This window comes from Sinocyclocheilus rhinocerous, unplaced genomic scaffold (assembly GCF_001515625.1).
Source record: "Sinocyclocheilus rhinocerous isolate Xijiao unplaced genomic scaffold, SAMN03320098_v1.1 scaffold382, whole genome shotgun sequence".
Classification (NCBI taxonomy): Eukaryota; Metazoa; Chordata; class Actinopteri; order Cypriniformes; family Cyprinidae; genus Sinocyclocheilus; species Sinocyclocheilus rhinocerous.
In genome coordinates, this window is record NW_015642829.1 from 1,761,031 (window position 1) to 1,782,828 (window position 21,798).

General features: G+C 36.1%; 3 protein-coding genes across 10 annotated transcripts in view; 1 reads left to right on the forward strand and 2 right to left on the reverse strand.

The window, feature by feature from the left end:
* caska (calcium/calmodulin-dependent serine protein kinase a) overlaps nt 1-21,798 on the forward strand; it is a 258,155-nt gene that overhangs the window by 194,478 nt on the left and 41,879 nt on the right. For all 8 annotated transcript variants that reach the window (XM_016574043.1, XM_016574044.1, XM_016574046.1 and 5 more), the window contains exons 3-5: nt 1,167-1,272; nt 4,796-4,873; nt 7,970-8,042. In XM_016574043.1, the coding sequence (XP_016429529.1) occupies nt 1,167-1,272; nt 4,796-4,873; nt 7,970-8,042 (257 nt within the window). The remainder of the gene's footprint in view (nt 1-1,166; nt 1,273-4,795; nt 4,874-7,969; nt 8,043-21,798) is intronic.
* Nucleotides 12,985-14,277, reverse strand: LOC107756785 (probable G-protein coupled receptor 82). The gene has a single exon (XM_016574051.1). The coding sequence runs from the start codon at nt 14,274-14,276 to the stop codon at nt 13,182-13,184; it is 1,095 nt and encodes a 364-aa protein (XP_016429537.1). The 5' UTR covers nt 14,277; the 3' UTR covers nt 12,985-13,181.
* Nucleotides 18,197-20,418, reverse strand: LOC107756786 (cysteinyl leukotriene receptor 2). The gene is made up of 2 exons (XM_016574052.1): nt 20,296-20,418; nt 18,197-19,652 (listed from the first exon to the last, which is right to left on the reverse strand). Exons 1-2 carry the CDS (start codon nt 20,358-20,360, stop codon nt 18,653-18,655), a joined length of 1,065 nt encoding a protein of 354 aa, XP_016429538.1. The 5' UTR covers nt 20,361-20,418; the 3' UTR covers nt 18,197-18,652.

The following is a 21,798-nucleotide window of genomic DNA, read 5'->3' on the forward strand; positions in this document are numbered from 1 at the left end:
GGGTCATATGATGCGATTTCGAGTTTTCCTTTCTCTTTGGAGTGTTACAAGCTGATTGTGCATAGATAAGATCCCTGAAGTTGCAAAGACTAAAGTCTCAAAACCAAAGAGATATTCTTTATCAAAGTTAAGACTCTGCCACGCCCCCCTAAAACGGCTCGTTCTAACACGCCCCCACATATCTACGTCACTATGTGGAAATATTTGCGTAATGCGCCCAAATGTTCACGCAAAGAAAGAAGGCGTGGTTTCAGTAACCGCAGTTAGTGTTGATGCAGCATGTCAGGGAGACGCTGTGTGTTTCAGTGTGAAAGCAAAAGCACTTTATTTGGCCTTCCGGAAGTAGATGCATTTAGGAATCTTTAAGATTACTTACAACAGAACAGCAATGCATTTTATGGATGACCGTTTTGTGAACCTAGGAGAGGAGGCAATTTTGACTTTGCTATGACAATCTGGCGCTTCTGAATCAGCTACTGTTTTGTTATTAGTTTAAGTATTTGCTATTGACTGTTCAAATGCGGAGTTTTGCGCAGCGCAGAGTAACGTATCGTGAGTGTGTGTGTGTGTGTGTGTGAGGGGAACAGGGTCACATCACAGGAGAGTGAACTGCCTGTCAGAAATCATAGCACGTCAGCTGTCTTAACCGCGGCTTGTGTACTGCATCATCACTGTGTCTGTCACGCGACTCTGTTGCCCTTTCGGGCTTGAACTGATGGTAAAACTAACGACATTATTAACTGTCTTGATATTTACTTTGAAAGCTGAAGCTCGCGATTATGGTGAGGGGCGTTACATTTCCGACGCATGCTTGTGGTGTTCGGCCAATCACAATGCACTGGGTCAGCTGGCCAATCAGAGCAGACTGCGCTTGTCAAAGGAGGGGGCTTTGTTGAAAACGACGTGTTTGAGAGAGGTGGGGCATAGAGGACCTACAATAATGTACAGTATTTGAAAAATAATGTGTTTTTTGAACATTAAAGCATGTCAACATATTCTGTTACACCAAATACACAAAATAATGATCTTTAAAATAGCATCACCCCTTTAAGCATAGTAATTCTCAGTGGCTTCAAGGATGAAGCAATATGTACTGTAAAAGAAAAGCTATCTTAATAAACTTGACTTGATTTGAAACTGAAATTAGCCTTTTTGTCTTTCTGTAGATCTGAAGAGGGAAGCGAGCATCTGCCACATGTTGAAACATCCTCACATAGTAGAGCTTCTGGAGACCTACAGCTCTGATGGGATGCTCTACATGGTGTTTGAATTGTAAGTCTTTCATTCTGAGCAAATCTGCACTTTTGTTTTATCATTCCATTATTCTTTATTCACATAAAATCCCAAATGCAATGAAAGTCCAACACATCCTTGTGGTTTTAGTATGTAGTATGTGAAAGGAGTTTTGTGTTGCTTCAAGGTTATTTTGAAGCATATTGTAATGCAGTTGGCATCTCAAAAAAAAATGCATGAACATGCTGTTCTCTGTCCTGAGTAGCCTGTGTCTGTTACTCTCTCAGCAGTTTTGTGGTATAGGGTGAGCTTTTTAATTCCTCAAATGCTAAAGGTTCATAAGTGCAGAACTTTTCTCAAATAACTTTCATGCAGTGTGAGTTCTTATCTGGAGAAGCGCAGCTGCCTCTCAAGGGATTTTCTTTAAAGGCCTTAGAGACCTGATCCAACACAAAACCAGGGTCTTTGCTGCCCCTGGAAACAACACAGTTATGGTCTTGGTGTTAAAGCATTGGTAAGTTTTCATTTCTGAAAATGGCCACAATTAACCCAGTCCACAATTCATTGTTCAATTTGTGCTCAGAGATAATAGGCAAGTACCAGAGAAGCAAAATTACAATATCATCACAGTTCTTGAAAACAGTTTTTAAAGTTTAATATATGGGTTATTTTCATTAAACTATTAAAACACCATGGCACTAATTATTTTAAATATTAAACATGCAATTTAGTAATATAAAAAAACATTATAATAAAGACTATACTAGGGCTGCACGATAAATCGCATGCGATATTTAACGCGCTACTGTTCTCTGCCTCACACAAAGAGTAATTTCAACATAACAATTAATTATTTTGAATTTATGTTATGCTGTAATTTAAACAGATTAAAATGAATATATTCTGAAAAAAAGTAAATGGATATTCTGCTAGATGTTTTCACATGACAGAAAAATGACAGACTGAATATTCATTTATAATAATAGTGATACAATAGTGGAAAAATTAAGCATCCATGACTGATGTTCTCATCCTCCGCAACATTTTTTAAGGACCGTTTACACACACAATTTATTTATTTATTTTTTTCAAAATAAAAATCTTGATTTTGAATTAAGCAACACATCAATCAATCAATCAATCAATAATTTTATTTCGGTCCTCACAGACAACTTTTCACAAAATAAATAAATATGGAAGAACCTTCAAAATAGCAACCAGGTAGGCAGATCTCTTTATATTTTTCCAGTTAAAAGTTAAAAATTCCCTTGTCAGACCATGTACACAACAAATTGATTATTATTACTGAAACAGGCAGTTTTCCTCAATTAGAAAAATATTAGATTAACAATATACTTCATTAATGTCTGATTATGTACATTGAGTACAAAATGGCTAAATCACCATTCTCACTTACTGCAACAATTTAAGGCCAGTTGCAATAGAGAGAACTTTTTCGGTAATGAGAATTCAATCGTACAGACATATTTTAAAATGTATATAATGAGTTATTAATTTAAATGTTATTTAATAACTGTTGATATTTTGCCTTATGTCCTATTTCATTGTAGACCGAAAGCAAGTGACTAAAATAAAGCTTAAGGAAAGGCTAGGGTGACAAATTTCAGAGAAAAAATTTCCACCAACTCTCCAGGAAGGAGAGAGAGGTTATGGGTTGGAGGTTACAGCAAGAGTAATTAGCAAAAAAACACTCTACAGTGTTGAGAAGCCTACACAAATGTGCACGCTCGCACACACACAGACATGTTGGTACATCTATCATTATGATGACTATCCATAGGTGTAATGATTTTTATACTGAGCTGATATTTTCCCCAAAACACAACCCTTACAGAAAGCCATTTTACATTTTTTATAAAACGCTGTATGTTTATTTAGCCATTTGATTTACGGGGACAACTGGATGTCCTTACAATGTAGTGGTAGAGACCTGAAAAGTGAATATACACTACATTTTGCAGATATTTAGTCCTCGCAAAGCAGTTTTGTTTCACTATATTAGTGAGAACACTGATAGGCTTTCACTGTTATATATGTCAGGTTTATGATATTTTCTGTGTCCTAACCTGACACCTAACCCTCACAGAAACCTGTGCAAATCATTAGATTTAAATATAAAAATATATTTTTTATATATTTTTAACTAGTGAGGACACATAAAATGCCCTCACAAGTCAGTTGTCATATTATTTCACTTAAGGACATTGGGCCCTAAAGGCCCGTTCTAAGAACAATAACTGTTTGATAACTATAACGATAACAGTATTAGTGTCCACACACCAACAGACGATAATGTTATGTTCATTGTAAGCATGAACATAACACGAAGAAGAAATAATATGCCGCGCACAGGACAGACACATAAATGAAATGCGAAATAATTGCAATGCTCGGACAAACCGCTATAGAGTTGGTGTCACTATAGAACCGGTGAATGCGGTTTACAGGTTTCATAGAGAGAGAATGATGTGCGCCAAATCAGTTGCTGTACAAATTGAATACTTTAATGGCTGCGGACAAAATAGCTCAACACAAGAGCTAATGCAAGCATAATGACGTGAAATAAAATGTCATCATGCTTTAAAGAAGAGTGGCTTGATTAAGTGGCGGAAATAGCGGATGATGGGCACAGAACAGTAACAAAAGTCTGAGACAGTTACACACAGGTGTAGTAGTGTGCAAACTGTTCTTTTAATGTTTATTTAATAAATGGAAAAATTGTAGTTTGCTTTTAAATATATGTGCAGAATCTATACATGATGTTCTTTCAGGTTTGCCACATGAAAATATGTCAGTTTTCAATAAAATAATAAAAACATTAGTTTGCAAATTGCAGAAGGTGTTGTGGTAATGAGAGAAATAATTGAAAATAAATTTTTTTTTAAAAATGTGAAAATTAGGAATGCACCGATACCGATACTGAGCTCCTGTACTCGTACTCGTACTCGTTAAAACGCGCCGATACCACACAGCATGTGATAAGTGCCATATTCAGACAAAGAAACACCGACAACAGAACAACATACAGCAGAATGGAGTTAAGGATGTCTACTACTAAGTATATGTATGCAATGAATATAACGTTAAACATTCAGTATTAACGCCTGTATAGCTGATGTGCGCGAGCTGATAAACACGAGTACTGGAAAAAGTGGTATCGGTGCATCCCTAGTGAAAATGTATTAGCTTTCCTAATGGCATTGACGTTTTCAGACTGTTGCAGTAATGAGATTTTTAAGAACTTGTTTTGGAAAATATGTTCAACTTTTTAAAATTTATGCTCACCAACACTTCAGACCTTGCTCTTAATGCTTGAAACGGAAATTTGTTGATACAAACATTTTTTAAAAATTCATATTTGAAATCTTTAACTAAGATTTCTTGAGAATCACCCATATAGACCTATGCAGGGATTTTGGCTCGTATCTTAGATTTATATTTATTTCTTGTAAAGTTAAATTAGAATTAGATTTTAAAACTGATTGTGCCAGTATTTTACTTTATATTGCTGATGAGTTTCCTGTCTTGTTCTGTCTTTCAGCATGGATGGAGCAGATCTCTGCTTTGAGATTGTGAAGAGAGCAGACGCTGGTTTTGTTTACAGTGAGGCAGTAGCCAGGTAAACCCCTTTGAGGACAATTTCATCCATTTCCTGTTCCTGTGCTCTTCTTAAAGTTATATACTGAGATTTCTATGTTAAAAGCAATAGTTAACCCCCAAAAAGAAAATTATTCACCATTAGGGATGCAACAATTATAGATTTTGTTGGTACGATTATATTCTGAGGAATAATCACTGTTTCACGGTTATCACGATTATTATGCATTCATTAATTTCACAACACTACTAATGTATAAAATCACATGAACACTCTTAAGATTTTACAGTGTTATTTATTGCTGCCTTTTGAAACAGAAATAACACAGTAACCAATTAATAATGAAGACAAACAAAAGTCCATCTCTCCCATTGGAATTTAAAAAAAAAAGTGACCTCTGCTCTGTAAACATCCATGTCAGTATTTCCCTTTTGAAAATAACAAATGGAAATAGATCTCAAAATTATTTAGTTTGTGCATTCTTTCTACATTTCTTTTGGACCTGAGGTAGAGAACTTGGAAACATGGTGAAAAAAATATTTTGTTGGTTTTTGACTTTAAAATGAATAATAGTTTAACAGGGTTAGTAAATCACAATGTTAATTAAGTATTATTATTAATATAAGACTAATATTAACTTTATTTATCCCCCAGGGGAAACTGTTACGAATGAGGGAATTAATTGTTATTGTCATGAACTCTCATCCATACATATTCATTTTAATAATCTTTTTAATAATTCATCTAATTTTACATGTGGCCTGAGAAAATCATGTCTATTGTTTTGGTTTGTGAGATCGGAGATCGTGCTGTGCGCACAAAGAAAATAAAAAAAGAGTACAGAAACTTGTTGTCAGTGCTGCCTCGCGACTTTTATTAATAAAATAGCTTAAATACTGGATCGCTACATTTAATTCAGCAGCAACAAGGGGGTAAAATAACTGTTTTTGAAGTAATTAAACTCACAGCTTCATTGTTTGTAGAGAGACGCGCAGACGCAGGTAATTCACACACGCTACTGTCACCTCTCTCTCTCTCTCTCTCTCTCTCTCTCTCTCAGAGAGAGAGAGAGAGACACTTCCTTACAGAGCACAGTGTCCTCAGCAAAAGTCAGATTGGATTTTTACCAAATTATAGAACAACAGACCACATCTTCACCCTACACACCCTGATCGACAAATACGTTAACCAAAACAAAACCAAAATTTTTGCTTGCTTTGTAGATTTCCAAAAGGCCTTTGATTCAATTTGGCATGAAGGTCTGTTGTCAAAACTTCTAGAATCAGGTATTGGGGGTAAAACATACAATATCATAAAAACAATGTATTCAAACTTGGAAATGTATTTAAAATTGGAAATAAACCCACAGAATTCTTCACTCAAGGGCGAGGTGTGAGGCAGGGCTGTCCACTATCACCGACCCTCTTCACAAGATACATTGATGCCTGTCACAAAAAGAGGGAGGAGTCAACAAATCAGTGATGCGCCCACACACACACACACACACACACACACACCAACATCACACACACACACACAAAAACACACACCACACACACCACATTGAATTATAAATTGTTTGTAGAATTCTATGATTCTAAAATGTTAATTTGTTTAACTTTTTAAATATATATACATGCATGTTTTTGTTGCATATATATCTGTTCTAGATTCAATGTAAACACTATGCTTTGGCAATACATTGTAACAATTGTCATGCCAATAAAGCACATATTGAATTGAATTGAATTGAGAGAGAGAGAGATCGATTGAATAATTCATTCAAATAAATGTTATAATTAACTCATTCAAATAAATGTGATCTTACCGCACTATTTCATCTCTGTCTGATTTGAAGCGGGCAGAATGCTAGAGCTAACAAGCCGTAGCTTTGCATCGGGTGGTTCTTGTCTTCACGTCATGGATTAAAATCGTTTAATGCACAGCTAGCCGTTCATTATCCTTTATGTATTCGCTCCTTTAGCAGTAACTTTTTTTACGGCAATATTTCAATAGGCACGTTTCCATTACAGATTTGCGCAAAACTTTGCCGATATTTTATAAATGTCGATAAAAAAGTATTGCGAAATGACGGAGTTTCCATTAACCAATGTTATGCGACTAAAACGTAACCTTTTGCCTCTCGCAATAAGTCATGGCAATGGATTTTGGTGGGATTTTAACGGATTTTTGCTATATTTATTCAAAGGAGGCGTATGCGTGTATCTTTACAGAAGCAGCACTGAGAGCCACTTCAGAAACGTGTGTGGCACGGCTGGAATAAACACAAGCATTGACTAGAGTGGCCGCAATCAGCTTCAGTGGCCGTATCAGAGCCACACTGCACCGCAGACGTGTGCAGTGTAAATTGTCTAAGCATTAATGGTAGGAAAGCCCCTTATACTGGAGAGCGGCCACGTATGAAGTGTTTCTTGGAGGTTATAGTACATTGAAAAATTATCATATGACTTTTTACATACGCCATGTGACCTGTAAATGCGGGGAAAAAAAAAAAACGTTTCCATTGCAGTTTTGCGAATTATTCCTTTTTCGCATTACCTGAAAAAACACTTCATGCGAGCGTAAAAACTTTTTTGCGATATATTGGCGTATTTTCAATTCGCAATTTCAATTTGCGGAGTTTGAAGGGTAATGGAAACGTGCCTACTGACGCCTTGGTCATTCTTGGTGTACCCAAAATGCTCTCACACTATCGACTTCAGGCATTTCTTTGGTGGACATAAATCTTCGCTGTTTGGTCCCTCTGTCATAGTTAATCTAGTGTGTGTAGTATCCTCCGTGTCTCTGATAAGCATGGCACTTTAAGCTGCTACACCGATGATGTAACTTTATTTTTGTTTTGCGCAAGTTGCAACAGTTCCATTCCATGAAACAGAAACACTCGGTGTAGCGGAGCCTTTACGATTAATTAACCGTGACATTTTAAAACGCGATTAATAGTAAAATCGGTTAATCGCTGCATCCCTAATTCACCATTATGTAGTTCCAAACCTAGTTCAATTTTCTTTCCATTCAGGTAGACAAGGCCAATAAAATTTGAAGTTAATATGGGTTTCTCTCTTTTTCATCTTCCTCTCTGCTCTCCTTCTGTTTTAGTCACTACATGAGACAGATCCTAGAGGCTTTGCGGTACTGCCATGACAACAACATCATTCACCGGGATGTGAAGGTAGGCTCAGTGGTGTCTTAGTGCTTCAGATGACTGTAAGGTATATCAAACCCTAGTCTCGCATAGCCAGACCTTCAGACTGACAGCATAAGGTCTGGGAACCTTGGCCGCTTTGAATGGCTAAGGACCACCTAAGAGCCCATATGACTGACAGGTAAAGCAACTAATCATGTTTCGTTTTGTGCCGCATCATGTTTAGGGGCATGGAAATGTCCCCACAATAACAGACCAGTGTGTAAATCTCTTGGACATATTTTAAAGAGTCTATGCCACGAACTTTACACATTTCACATACTTTTGAAAATCCAGCACTTAGTTGATCCTGATAAGCGCTCATTGTCACAGTTGTAAACACGACAGCTTTCTTCTAACATGAGGGGGTTTGGCGACAAGGCATCTTTGTTTCCAGGCGGAATGTTTAAGAACGCGACAGACACGTCTCCCAGAAATCCTGTATAGTTCAACCAATCAGATGACGAAACCTCTGTTACACATTTACATGTCTTAGCAGTTTTCACACTTTTGCAACTTCCCCCTTCTCTTGTATGGTACCATCCAACCATCACACTGCAAGAATAAACTGGGCTGTTCTCTTTTCTCATAAATAGCCTTCAGCTGTCAACAGGGGTGTGAAGTAACGAATTACAAATACTCACGTTACAGTAATTAAGTAGTTTTTATCAGTAATTGTACTTTTTTGAGTAGTTTAAAAATTGTGTACTTTTACTTGAGTACATTTTAAGTGATGTATCGGTACTTTTACTCCACTATTTTCCTCCGTTTGTGGTCGTTACATGCTTATTTGAATGGTATTTTTATACATGGTCGTTACATGGTATTTGAATGGTAAATTCCCACTTACTTATGAGACGCGCGATCTGCGCTGCCTCGTCTCTCTCTCGCGTGCGTTCTGCAGCAGTCACTTGGATAAGTCCAATAGAAGGGAATTAAATGGGAAACTAATATAAAGTGCTGACGATCAGTTGCTTAATAGCTGAACTAACCTATAACTCAACCTATAACTGTAGGACTATAGAAAACATAATGTCTCCCAACAATCGCCCACGCTTACAGGAAAAAAATCTTCATATATTCTGCTATGCTAATGAAATTTATTATCAAGCCAGGACATTTGGTTTACTTATATTGAAGAAATGTACATAGTTTGTTTTTTTTTGTTTTTTATAAAGAAAACTTTATTCTCAGTATTTGAATTTGTTAGACATGTAACAGGCTTTTGAATACAAACCTCAAACATGTACAGTAACAACACTTCAATATTAGATGTAACAATTTAAAAAATTTAACATGAAAATAAAACTTTGCTACATTTATTTTTACTGCTCAAAATATGTTTCACTACCAATAATATTTTGCATTGATCAGACTTAACAATCTCTGGTTTAATTACTTATTCTGTGTACCTCTGAACTGTGATCAATAAATGCAAACACAAAAACACAAATGCCTACACTTTGGTAAAATTTAGACAAAGTGTGTAATGAGTAGTATCAGTATTGTAGATTTTACTTGTGTTATGTATCTGACTTTAAACTATATATGTGATTTGCAAGAGAAAATGAGGTATTTGCAACTTCAGAGTGTGATGCCTCAGAGAAATGCAAATCTACCATCACCAGCCTCAGGGCAATCAGATCTTATTAGAACAAAGATGATCTTGATGACAAAGTTCTGTGAATCATAATTTACCTCAAATCCTGGGTTTGTCTCAAACCACAATGATGGAAATCTACAAAAGTCAGTCTTCCCTCTTAATTTTTTTGTATTTTTTGGAAAAAAAATTAATGCTGAAAGGATGCATTATATTGATCAAAAGTAACAGGAAAGTGAGTAATTGTAATGTAACAAAAAAGGAAACAAGCTGCCCTGCATGGACAAAGACCTGTAACAATAACATATGTTTGAAAAACAACCTGAAATATGAGTACAGTCATTAAAAGTAAAAATAAGGCATGCTGTAAATGTGTGAGAAATCCCGTCAAAGGTATACTGTAGTTCACAAAAAAAAAAAAAGTGAATTCTGTTGTCATTTACTCACCCCCATGTCATTCCAAATGTGTATGACTTTCTAAAGTTGTGATGAAACAGAAGTAGCAACATATCTTTTCTTCCATGTCATACATCCAAATTAAATAGCTTGTCAAAGAAGGAAAAATGTATTACAGGTACTTGGTTCAAATCGTTGGTTTGTTATTGGATGGAGACTCATCTGAATGCAAGTTTCTAGTCAATTGTAAGAAAGAGGCAGGTTTTAAGTGGACTAAATGATTGGAGAATTTGTGAATTTCCATTTCATGCTGACTTTGTGTAAGACAAAAAAATGGACAAAAAACCGAGACAACAGAAGAGGGAAAGCCATTAATGTTTAGAATGACAGGAGAATTAGTAAATTATGACAGAATTTTCAGGTTTTGGTGTCGTAAACTTAAATTCAAATTTCAAAATTATTTCTCAAGCACTGAGTAAAGCAACAGAGTTGACCATAGTGCTGTACAAACAATAAAACATTTAGGAAGGGAAAACATTTAAAAACCATAACCAAATATCTACTTAAAAATATGTAAAAAGAAACAGTCTATATATATCCTAAATAAGGACAAAAAGACACATTTAATACGATAGCAACCTTCACACATATCTGTGATCGAACAATATCTTAAAAAAAAAAAAAAGTTTTCAGATGGCTTTTAAACTCACCGAGCTTCGGTACATCCCTAATAGGGATGTAACGGTATGAAAATTTCTTATCACGATTATAGTGACCAAAATTATCATGGTTATCAGTATTATCACGGTATTGTTCAAATGTGCTGGAGATGTTAAAAAAGTACCGACACATAAATCACTTAACCAAGTTTCAATTTAAAAATCAACAAACAACAAATAAAATGACTTTTTGTTTGCATAATCACTAAAAACAATAACATTACCAATGATGTTCGGATTTTAAATGACAACTTGACTGACAACAGTTTAATAGCATGTTGAAATATCTAATGTAAATGTTCAAATAAAGCTTTGAAAAAGTTTAATAAAAGGTAAACCTCACATTTCAGCCTTTAAATAAAGAAAAGATACGTCAAAATGATAATTGATTAATAAATGATTATATGTATTCTATCTGCTCCATAAATAATTCTAAATAACATCTGAATTGTTTAAATGTGTAGAATACACATAAGCTTGTTTTTCATCAAACGGTCAAAATTTACAGCAGGGCAAATTGCAAATTGCAAACATGCAAATTCGGTCCGTTTTTGGCCAGACAGAAACTGCACACAGACTGAATGTAAATATAAGTCTATGTAAATCCACTCGCTGACAGCAGGTGGCGCTTATGGAAAAACTGAATTAGAGCTGAATACGGTTTTAATGATAATTAAAAGATGAAACGGTAATACTAAGCGTGGGGAGTTTTATCATGATTTATCGTCAAACTGGTAATCGTTACATCCCTAATCCCTAATATATAGCGTCAAGCTGTTCCATAGTTTAGGGGTGGCGACTGCAAAAGCGCCATCCCCTCTAGATTTCATCTTCAACCGAGGGACAACTAGAAGTTTCTGTGACTGAGATCGTAAAGATCTCGTAGGCTTTTGCTCCTGAATTAGATCCGCAATATACAATGGAGCTATACCATGTAGAGATTTAAAAACAAGTAATAGGATTTTAAAATTAATCCTAAAAGAAACAGGCAACCAATGCAATGATTTTAACACCGGGGTGATATGATCTAATTTACAAGTGCCTGTGAGCATTCTTGCAGCCGCAATTTGGACCATCTGCAATCTATCTAAAATTTAATTTGGCGCACCATAATATAACGAGTTGCAGTAATCTAGTCTCGAAAAGATAAACGCATAAATAACCTTTTCCAAATCTTTCTGGGATAAAAAGGCTTAATCTTATAGATCAACCTCAATTTGAAAAAGCTCATTCTGACGATTTCATTTATCTGTTTGTCAAATTTTAGCGCGCTATCGCAAATCACACCCAGATTTTTTACCTGATGTTTCCTAAAGAGGCTCAAAGGACCCAGCTTAATTGCAACTGTCACCAGGTTTAGAAGGACCAAAGAGAATCAATTCCGTTTTCGATTCATTTAGGCTCAAAAAATTTGCAGACAACCATGCTTTGACTTCATTAAAACAGGTCAACAATTTTTCCAAGGCGGTGGAGTCGTATGGCTCGAATGGTACATACAATTGCATATTGTCTGCGTAGCAATGAAATGACACACTGTATTTATTCAAAATCAGACCTAGCGGGAGCATATAAAGAGAAAAGGAAAGTGGTGCTGAAACAGAACCTTGCTCAATGCCACATGATAAAGGTGCTGAAGCTGATGTACACTTACCCATACGAACAGCAAAACTTCTATTTAAAAGGTACGACTTAATCCAATTTAAGGCATTTCCAGAGATGCCGGCAGATGTTTCAAGACGGGAGATAAGAATATGGTGGTCAATTGTATCAAACGCTGCAGTAAGATCTAAAAGCAAAAGTATCGTCACATTACCAGAATCTGTTGCCAAAAAAATGTCATTGAAAACTTTCAATAACACTGTTTCTGTACTATGGTGCTTTTTTAAACCTGATTGAAATACTTAACATATATCATTTTCATCAAGAAATGACTCCAGTTAAGTAAAAACTATTTTCTCTTAAGATTTTGGCCAGAAAAGGAAGGTCTGAGATTGATAAACTGTCTTTGAAGCTACACAAAGTACTCCAGTGATTCAAAGCGGTGTGGGAACGGAAGCATCAGTCTGATTTGTAGCTGCTTTTCAAAACATCAGGTGATTTTATTGGGACTTCAACTTGCAACTTGCAAAATACTTGTTTACATTGGGTTCCACTGTGTGCCTCTCCACATATCCTCATTTATAAAGCATGTCTTAGCACTGCATCTTTCACATAAGAGTTCTCACAGCTTCAAATCCATACTGAAGAACAATGGACGTGCGGAAACAATCCAGTTGAAGAGATGCACGTTTATTTAGCTCTGGTTCAGGAAGTTTCTCGCTTTATGTTTGTGTGCGGCCACACAATATTTAGGAAACACCGCTCACAATGAGACTCCTTTATTTCCGTGTATAGTATCCACTCAAGTAATGTCTAAAGACACCCACTTGTTGCCTGAGATAACTGTCCCACATTAGACTTTGATGACTGACTGTCATTTGCACTAGCGCGTAATCTCAGCAGACTAAGTGCATGGTTACGAAACATCTTGTCCAGCAGGAAGTACATGATGGGGTCTGTGCTACATCGCAGAGTTGCTAAACAGAGCAGGATGCTCTTCACCTCCACATACATGGATAGTGGATGGCAAGCGTCTTTTGGTGGTGATGCTGACCAAGACTGCTCGTTGACGATATGAACGAAGATGGCTTTATAGATGTGGTGTGGCAGGAGACAGACCACCAGCACCACCATAATGACAACAATATTCCGAAATACTCTTGCATAGACTCGCTGGCTGTCTGAGATGACCGCGCTTCTCCTGGACCTCCAGATGTGCCTGATCACTGCCATGTAAGCGCATAAGACCAACAGGAAGAAGACAAAGAACAGTGAAACGGCCACTAATGCGAAGACATGAGATCCTTCCCCACCAACCTCCACTGCTACGCTGTAACACACTTCATCGCTGTCCTCCACACTCCTAGCCTCCCTGGTCGAGTACAGCACCACAAAGGAAATGACCGCTATGGTTACGATGGCCCAGGTGACCAGGCACAGAGCATAGGCCAGTTTCACTTGCTGTTTTCGACAGAGGAAGGCACCTGGTAGAACTTTGAGCCACCGGCTTGGACGGTCAGCATGGGAGTGTTGAATCAACGAGGTGAAGCGACTGAGCGCCACCCAGCTTAATATCATCACGCCAATGCAGATGTTGATGTGGATCACTGGAGTTAGACCATTTATTGCCATTCGGCACATGGTGCTGTGCTGGTGCCATTTGGTCCCAAGTGAGTAGTATATGGCCTGTAATGGCATGGTGAGGCAGAGCAGCAAGTTTGAGATCCCTAGATTTATCAGGTAGATGTGAGTGGACGTTTTGACAGCAATTTTGCATATGAACACCCAGAGAGAAATAGCATTCCCTGGCAGGCCAGTGATAGACATAATGGTGTAGATAATGGGCAGAACTACGTTTGTAGTGGATGTTTGGCACAGGTAAGATTCAGCATGTGAATCGTTTGCCATTGAGATCTCAGAAAAAGATATTCCCAGTAGCTAAGGGTAGAAAATATTTAAATAGTTATATTATTGTTAAAAATTAGTTAAGGATACAACAATTTGACTTAAAATTAAGGTTTTACTTAGGGCTGTGCAAAAAATCGAATGCGATAGATTTACTACTAATCACAGGAGCGGCTTTACTGACGAGATGCGCATGAAAATCGCATTCGATTTTTTTGCACAGCCCTAGATTTACTGTTAGTACATACTGTGAGTGAAAATGACATACTAATAAAAACCTGTGCTTCCTGTCTCCTGTATTTACAGAAGTAACTTAAAATATTTACAGGAATGTAAACGATATTTAAAGCCAATTGCAGAAGCTGATAAACCACTTTCACAATAAGTTTTTTCAGCGTGCAGCCACGCGCTATATCAGGGAAACAGGATATTTTTAAGCTATTTGAAAAATATTAAGATATATATCTATATATAATGTTGGAAGATATTCTGTAGTCATTACTACATAGTTTTCAGCAGTAAAGTGTGCTTGAGTTTTTACAGCATTTCACAGCAGCCACAATAGCAAAAGTTTTGTAATTTTATATACTTGTTTTTTTTTTGTCTTTTTCTTATCTTTATCCTAATATTTGATCCGTTAATTTAAAGATATGTGTACTTTTCATAAAAAAAAAAAATACTTCAAAATTTGCTTTCACTTTTAAGTTTTTGTGTTAGTGCCTTAATGGGCATAGTACAACTGAAGCTCAAGTAATTGATGTTAAATATTCACCAGAGTTTCCAAGATAAATAGACTTTTAGATTTTTTATAATAAAGAAATCAGTAGTTGAAACAAATATTTTACAGTGATTTGGTTTTAATTCTAAATGACTTATTTGTGTAGCAATATCAGAGTAAGAATATAATGCATAATATATGCAATGTAATACACTTACCTCTCCAAATGCAGTCACTGATATGTGTAACAGGCATCTGTAAGTAGCTATGTTTTGGACCACCTCCCTTGACTGACTGTCTAAAGGAAGTGACGTCTGAGCATGAGTGATGTACGCTCAGTTCTCTTTTGCAAGGCTCCCGATTGTAGAACTGCTGTGAAACTAAAATTTGCTTTTTGTTATTTAATCATTGCTTCACAAAGTAGCTCATAAACAAATTTTTATAGAATTGTTAAAATAATTGGTACATGGTGGAAAACCTAGGGTATTTTTTGGACAAGACATTTGAGTATCATCTAGACTTTTTGTAAAACTTCTAGTTGCTTTTTAAAAGATTTTTAACGGTCAAATCTGCTCTTGAATACCTATCAAGGATTTTTAATGGTCTCCTCACGACCTCTTATGGTTGAATCTACACATTGCTGTTGAAGGACTATACAAAACAAATGTTAAAATCACATTGATGCTTATATTGATTTATTTTATGAATGCAATTTTTAAAGAAACATAATTTATTGTAGTTTTAGCACACAATACCTGAATGTGGATTACAGAGCTGTTTTCCCCCTATTTGTTATATTGTTGTTGTTGTTTTTTGTCGAAACAGCCATTCATTACAACTCTGGGTGGTTACGAGTTAACATGCCAGTGACATTGAAAACAACAACAACAACAACAAAAGAAAAGTATGCGTAATCTGAGTAACAGTACAGCCACTGTAATGCACCAATACATTCATCAAATTTACCCATCAGATTAGTAAATGATACTCGAAAAGACATGCTCTTTCTTTTCCTTAATAAAACAAATCCCTTCCAAATGCAAAATCTTTCCCGAATCCATGATCCACATATCAAAAGTTGCCACTGCCTCAGCAGGGCTCCAGACTAACATCTTCTACATAGGGTGGCACCAGGAGCATATTTGGTAGCGCTGGGGGTATTAAAAATCACTATTGCAGCCCTCTACGGACACCTTGGCAATTGAATCGCCATTGGCTAGTAAAAACTGATTTGCTGAAATCAAAACGAATGATAATAGGTGAGCACCAGCCAATGAGATTGCCGTTTGTTCTTAAACGCTGAAGAATTCCAAAGGAGCTCCGTTATTTTGACAGCAAAATACAACAAAGAATATCGTTTACATGTAGCGCGCATATGAGTGAAAATATATCTGTGCTACACTTATACGTAACCTCCAGCCCACACACTGGCGAGTAAAATCTGAGAATTTATTAGCAATTGGCTAATATTAGACATCATTTAGTCGCCCAGAGTAAGATTTAGTCACATATGCGAGTGATTTACTCGCAATGTAGAGGGTTGTATTGTTTTGCATTCATAACTGCAGTTTCTAATAATATTACAAGTTTATTTCTTGTTATATTATGGGGCCGTTGAATGCTTGAATCTGATTGACTGACGAACGTTTTAAGGCAATTATTTTCAGGGAAATGCACGATTAATGTAGTTCCAGTCAGGTCTTGACCGCATTACATATCCATATCACTTCACCAAATTATTTCAGTTATTTCAAAGGTCTTTATAGCCTACAACAGCAAAATAACCAAAACCCACAACGACACTGGCCAAGCAAATAAATATAGTAAACAATATGATAAAAACGACAAGATTATTTCCATTCACACACTTATTCTCTCTCTCTCTCTGATAACTATATTATTAACTGCATTAGTCTGCCATCAACGGCTCAAGCCTCCGTTATTAAGTCTAAAATGACGTTTTGGAATTAGCAAAGCAGGCTTTGGATGAGATGCGTAAGAAATTAACCCTACAGAAGAGCGTTTTACGGAAAAAAAATGGATGATTGCCTTGAAATATATCATCTGATCGATGTCTTAAGGTGTGGTAACCATAGTATAAGCGCAATAATTGATTATTATTCCTTACGCAATACACATGGTGTGTGGGGGTGTTAAAAATAAAGATCATTTAATCATAAAATTATTATTGTTTTGCATTAATAACTGCACTTTCTAATAATATTACACGTTTATTCCTTGGTAATACACATTTGGGAAGCACACAAAAATTACTTTTTTTAAAAACAGTAACATTTGCAATTTTATGTGGAAAAAAATTTATTCTACTCTTATTAAATGTACCATTATTCTTCTATAGTATTATACGGAACTGACTGACAACTTCAGTAATTATAAAAGGAGTACTCTTGCTTTATGTGTGATTCAAGTTTGTTTTTTAAGGCACTTTGTGATTTTTCTTGCTTCATCCACAAAAAAAGTGCAAAACGTTGAATTTTTTTTATTTCTTGATGATTTGATATTCTATAATAGTGATTTTACAATATCAAAATATAAAGCAAAAAGTAGAAATTAACAACTAATAAGCCAATAAATGCTCCTCTGCTGCCATCTACTGGTTATAGTGGTAATTTGATGTATTTTTTGTGTTTGTTTACCACAATAAACTAACAATAACTAAAAATCACATTTAAAATGAATAATTTTTAGAGCTTTAAAGTGCTGGATATAGGCTAGTTGTGTGAAATACTTGAAAATCACTGAAAATTGCTTGAATTTCCCTCCTTAAAAAGGTTGTACAAACTCTGAAATGAGTAATATAGTTAACACCATGATTATAGTTGGTGTTACTACTTCTGGTTTTCTGAATTACCTCAGTGCTGTTTGATCTGTTTATAACAGAGAATTCTGTGCAGAATTTGAATGTATCTGAGCTCTGCTCAGACATCCAGTGTTGTAAAATCAGACATCTTTCAAGTAACATGTTGAGGGGTACCTCTTGTTCTACTTTGTTCAGACCCACTGGCATCACACCAAACAATGCATTGATAGGATCAGCCTTTATAACTCTGTTATATACCCTAGAAAGATGACCAAATAATAAGTTCCATAAAGTGTTGAGTTTGTGACATGTGAGGAACTGATTGATGGCTAAGCCTCTGAACATTTGAAATGTGGGTGATATCTCTGGAGAAAATTTTAAACAACCTACTTTGAGAAAAATGGTGTCTGTGAACAACATTAAATTGTAATGAATGCAATTTGACTATGCAAAGTATATATTATGTGCCACAATATTTAATACATAAATTAATAAATACAAAAGCAGATAGCAGAATATCAACACAAAGCCTTACTGAAATAATAGTTTAGTTGGCATTAATACAGAAAAAGTCGCTTCAACGTAGTTAGTAAGGACTGTTGTAGTATGTGCTGTATATTGAAAAAAGTACTGAAATGTTAGTATGCTGAGGTACCACGCTACCATGTAAACTAGCCATAAGTTTTGCTTCTGCCGAACAGTAATGATTGCAAAACACAGTTCCCTGAGGTTAGCATGTTTCACAGCTTACCGCATGCATCACACAGGAAAAGCAGAAATGCAAAGCATTTTTTTCTCTCTAATTTTCCAAAACTATGTTGGTTTGTGGCTTAGTTCAGTTTAATTTTTCTTTGGTTCTTCAGTGTGTTCTGTCACATTTATAGTATGTATCTGAGGTGTGTCCAGGCTTTTGGAGATGTCAGGTTTGGGTTTGGCCCTGTTGTTGCGATTGGCCCGACAGCAGCGCGAACGGAACACCAGCTGGAGGACGGGATGCAGGCAACAGCTGAGAGCTGCAATGAAGATGGTGCACATTTTAATCCTGAACTCTACCTGACAGTTTTCATGCTCTGATGTTAATAAGTTGATCCTTTGCACGTGGTACGGTAGGAAGCAGAGTACAAACATTATGACCGAGGCCAGGATCTTCCTGCGAACCTTTAGACCTCCTCCGGGCCCATATCCAACACCGACTAGACTTCCTCCCCTTACCTTCTGCAGATGGAAGACCAGCAGGCTATAGCTGACCAACATCAAGCACAAAATGAAGAAGAATGCTGACACACCTAAGCAGTGGATAGTATTGAACTGATCTTGATAGAAAACGTAACTATTGACAACTTGGTCAAAGCAGGTCCCATTAATTTGTAGCCTCAGTTTAACCCCCATACTAGCGCCCACAACAGTAATGACAATCAACCAGGTTGAAAAGCAGAGGATCCAACAAGACCGTGTTTGTTTAAAGACCTGAAATAAGGCATAGCCTGGTTTTACCACTGTGGTATAGCGATTAATGCTGGTCCACAAAAGAAAGCACATGTTGCAATAGAGGTTTATGTAGAAGCAAGAGAAAATGATCAGCTCTGCTGCATTGCAGGCTGGAGTTCCAGATTGCCAATTGCTGTTTTCTTTGCAGTAGGCTATTCTGAAGAAAAAACTGCAGCACATCAGCAGGTCTGATATGATTATGTTCAAAGTGAAGATGATAGTGGGTGTCCTCTCTGATCTCCAAAGATCCACCAAGACTATTCCATTGGTTGGAAGGCCCAGGACAGCCAAAGTGAGACAGAGCCAAGGCAAGATGGTTTCATGGCTTTCTTCAGGTTTTATCATGCATGTGCTACAGAAATAAAGAAAGAAGGAAATGAAAACAAGAAACTCACAGCTTCTCATCTCTGAATAGAAATAAGCAATTTTTTTTATCCTGACTTAAGTTTTCCTTTTACACAGTAGGGCAGTCTGCATATATTTATACACTCACTCTCTCTCTCTCTCACACACACACACACACACACACACACACACACACACAACTGGTCAAAAATTTGGGATCATTAAGATTTTATTGTTTTTGAAGTTTCTTATGCTCACCAAACATGCATTTATTTGAATACTATAAAAAAAATTATATTGTGAAATATCATTACAATAAAAAAAGTAAAAAAAAAAAAATCAATTTAAAAAACAACTAATTATTTGCACATTTTTCTGTAATCTCGATTAATCGTATATTAATATAATATATATATATTTTTTATAATTTCACATTGAATCTCCAAATGAATGTAAACAACATAAATATGGTATATTTTAAATGTATTTTAAAGGCATCTTTTTACTAAATAGCCTATTAATGAAGACCAGTATCACTGATAAACAGAAACTGATAAAACAGAAATGTAAAGCATATGCTGCTGAAACAAAAATAATAATTATTACCGTAATCCCTCCAGCGAGAAAGTGTAAGATGCAAATCAGTGTACCTTTGATTACTGCCTGTATCATTGACTCCTGAGGAATAGATTGTGAAGTCCCCTTGCACAGACATGATGCTGATTCCTTTACTCGTTGTCTTCTGATACTCGTGCTCATTGTTTTATTTGTAGAATCTTGTGTGTGTGTAAGCTGTTTGTGGGTGGGGTGTGTGCTTCACATAGGATGTATGTATGTTCACTTCTGACCACATCCTGAAAACATTACATTTTTAGTGGCACACCAGACACTAAACTCAAGCTTTTCTTTACTTTCATGTGTGATTTAATAATATAATTTTTAATACATTTGTATAATTAATTAATTAATCAGTTAATAATTACTTAATTTAAAAATATATATATAACTAGAATAAAATAGACATAAAGATGATTAATCTTTTTGTGTATGCATTAAAATATTTTTCTGTTGACAGTGAATAAGCATTTTTGAATGATCACCTGTGATTTTTTTCATCACATATTAAGCCACTCTTATGTAAAGCCTTTCTCTCCCTCTTATTGTGCCCTGCTCTTGTGAATGAGAAGGTGTTTTACCACTAGGGGGCACCCAAAGTGTTGTGCTGCTTTTTCTGTCTGTTAACCCCCTTTGATTTTCTCACGGTATAGTGTAAAAGATAGTGTATATAGGACATTGAATCAGTTGAATTGCTGTTAAATTACTGTATCAGTTGGACTGCTGTTCTTGTATAAATGTATTAGGCTTCTCCTATTTTTACACAGTGGATGCAGTTCATTACAAATGATCCCAGCTGTTATTGCAGTACATAGAATATGTGTTTGTTCATAGATGCATGTACTCTTGAAATACAACATAACATAATTGAATTACATGCTTATTTTATTTGCTATACTATGTATAGAAGCAATGCAAACACAGTTACAACACTAGGGCTGTGTATCACCAGCAATGTCATGATACGATACATATCACGATACAGAGGCCACGATACCATGCGTATCACGATACAGGACTGCACTGAATTTCACCTCAGCAGAATTTAGTAAAACAGCTGTTTATTAAACACTGCATACTATAGTGCCATTTCTAACTATTGGCATAGCAGGCAGCTGACCTCTGCATTATGAAGTGCCTCCGTAACTGTACCACAGTACAATATAGGTAATGGCATATGTTTCATGTTTACATTGTGCACTCCCCACCAGGTACAATATTCTGATTGTTTGCATCTTGTTTTTAAGCCCATAAATAATAATGTACTCGTTCTAATAAATTTATATTGTAATGTACTCATTCTAATATATTTGTAAAAAATCATTTACATTGCTGGTACGTTATCATTGCACAAATCAACACACTCTACGTTTAAAAAATAAAAATTAGAAGAGTTCTAAACTAACGCGCTGTCTTCACTGTATCTAACGCACACACACGCTCAGTTGATTTATACTCGACGCGTCCGCAAGTTCGCTTAGGTGCGCGCGGCAAATATGACGTCATCGCGGTGTTGGCGGAAGTTCGCTTTGAGTGCG

Coding starts and splice junctions, on each gene's coding strand:
- LOC107756785 (XM_016574051.1), bottom strand. CDS start 14,276: ATGGCAAACGATTCACATGCTGAATCTTACCTGTGCCAAACATCCACT.
- LOC107756786 (XM_016574052.1), bottom strand. CDS start 20,360: ATGTCTGTGCAAGGGGACTTCACAATCTATTCCTCAGGAGTCAATGAT. Junction 19,653..20,295: donor GATACAGGCAGTAATCAAAG/GTACACTGATTT, acceptor TTATTTCTGTAG/CACATGCATGATAAAACCTG.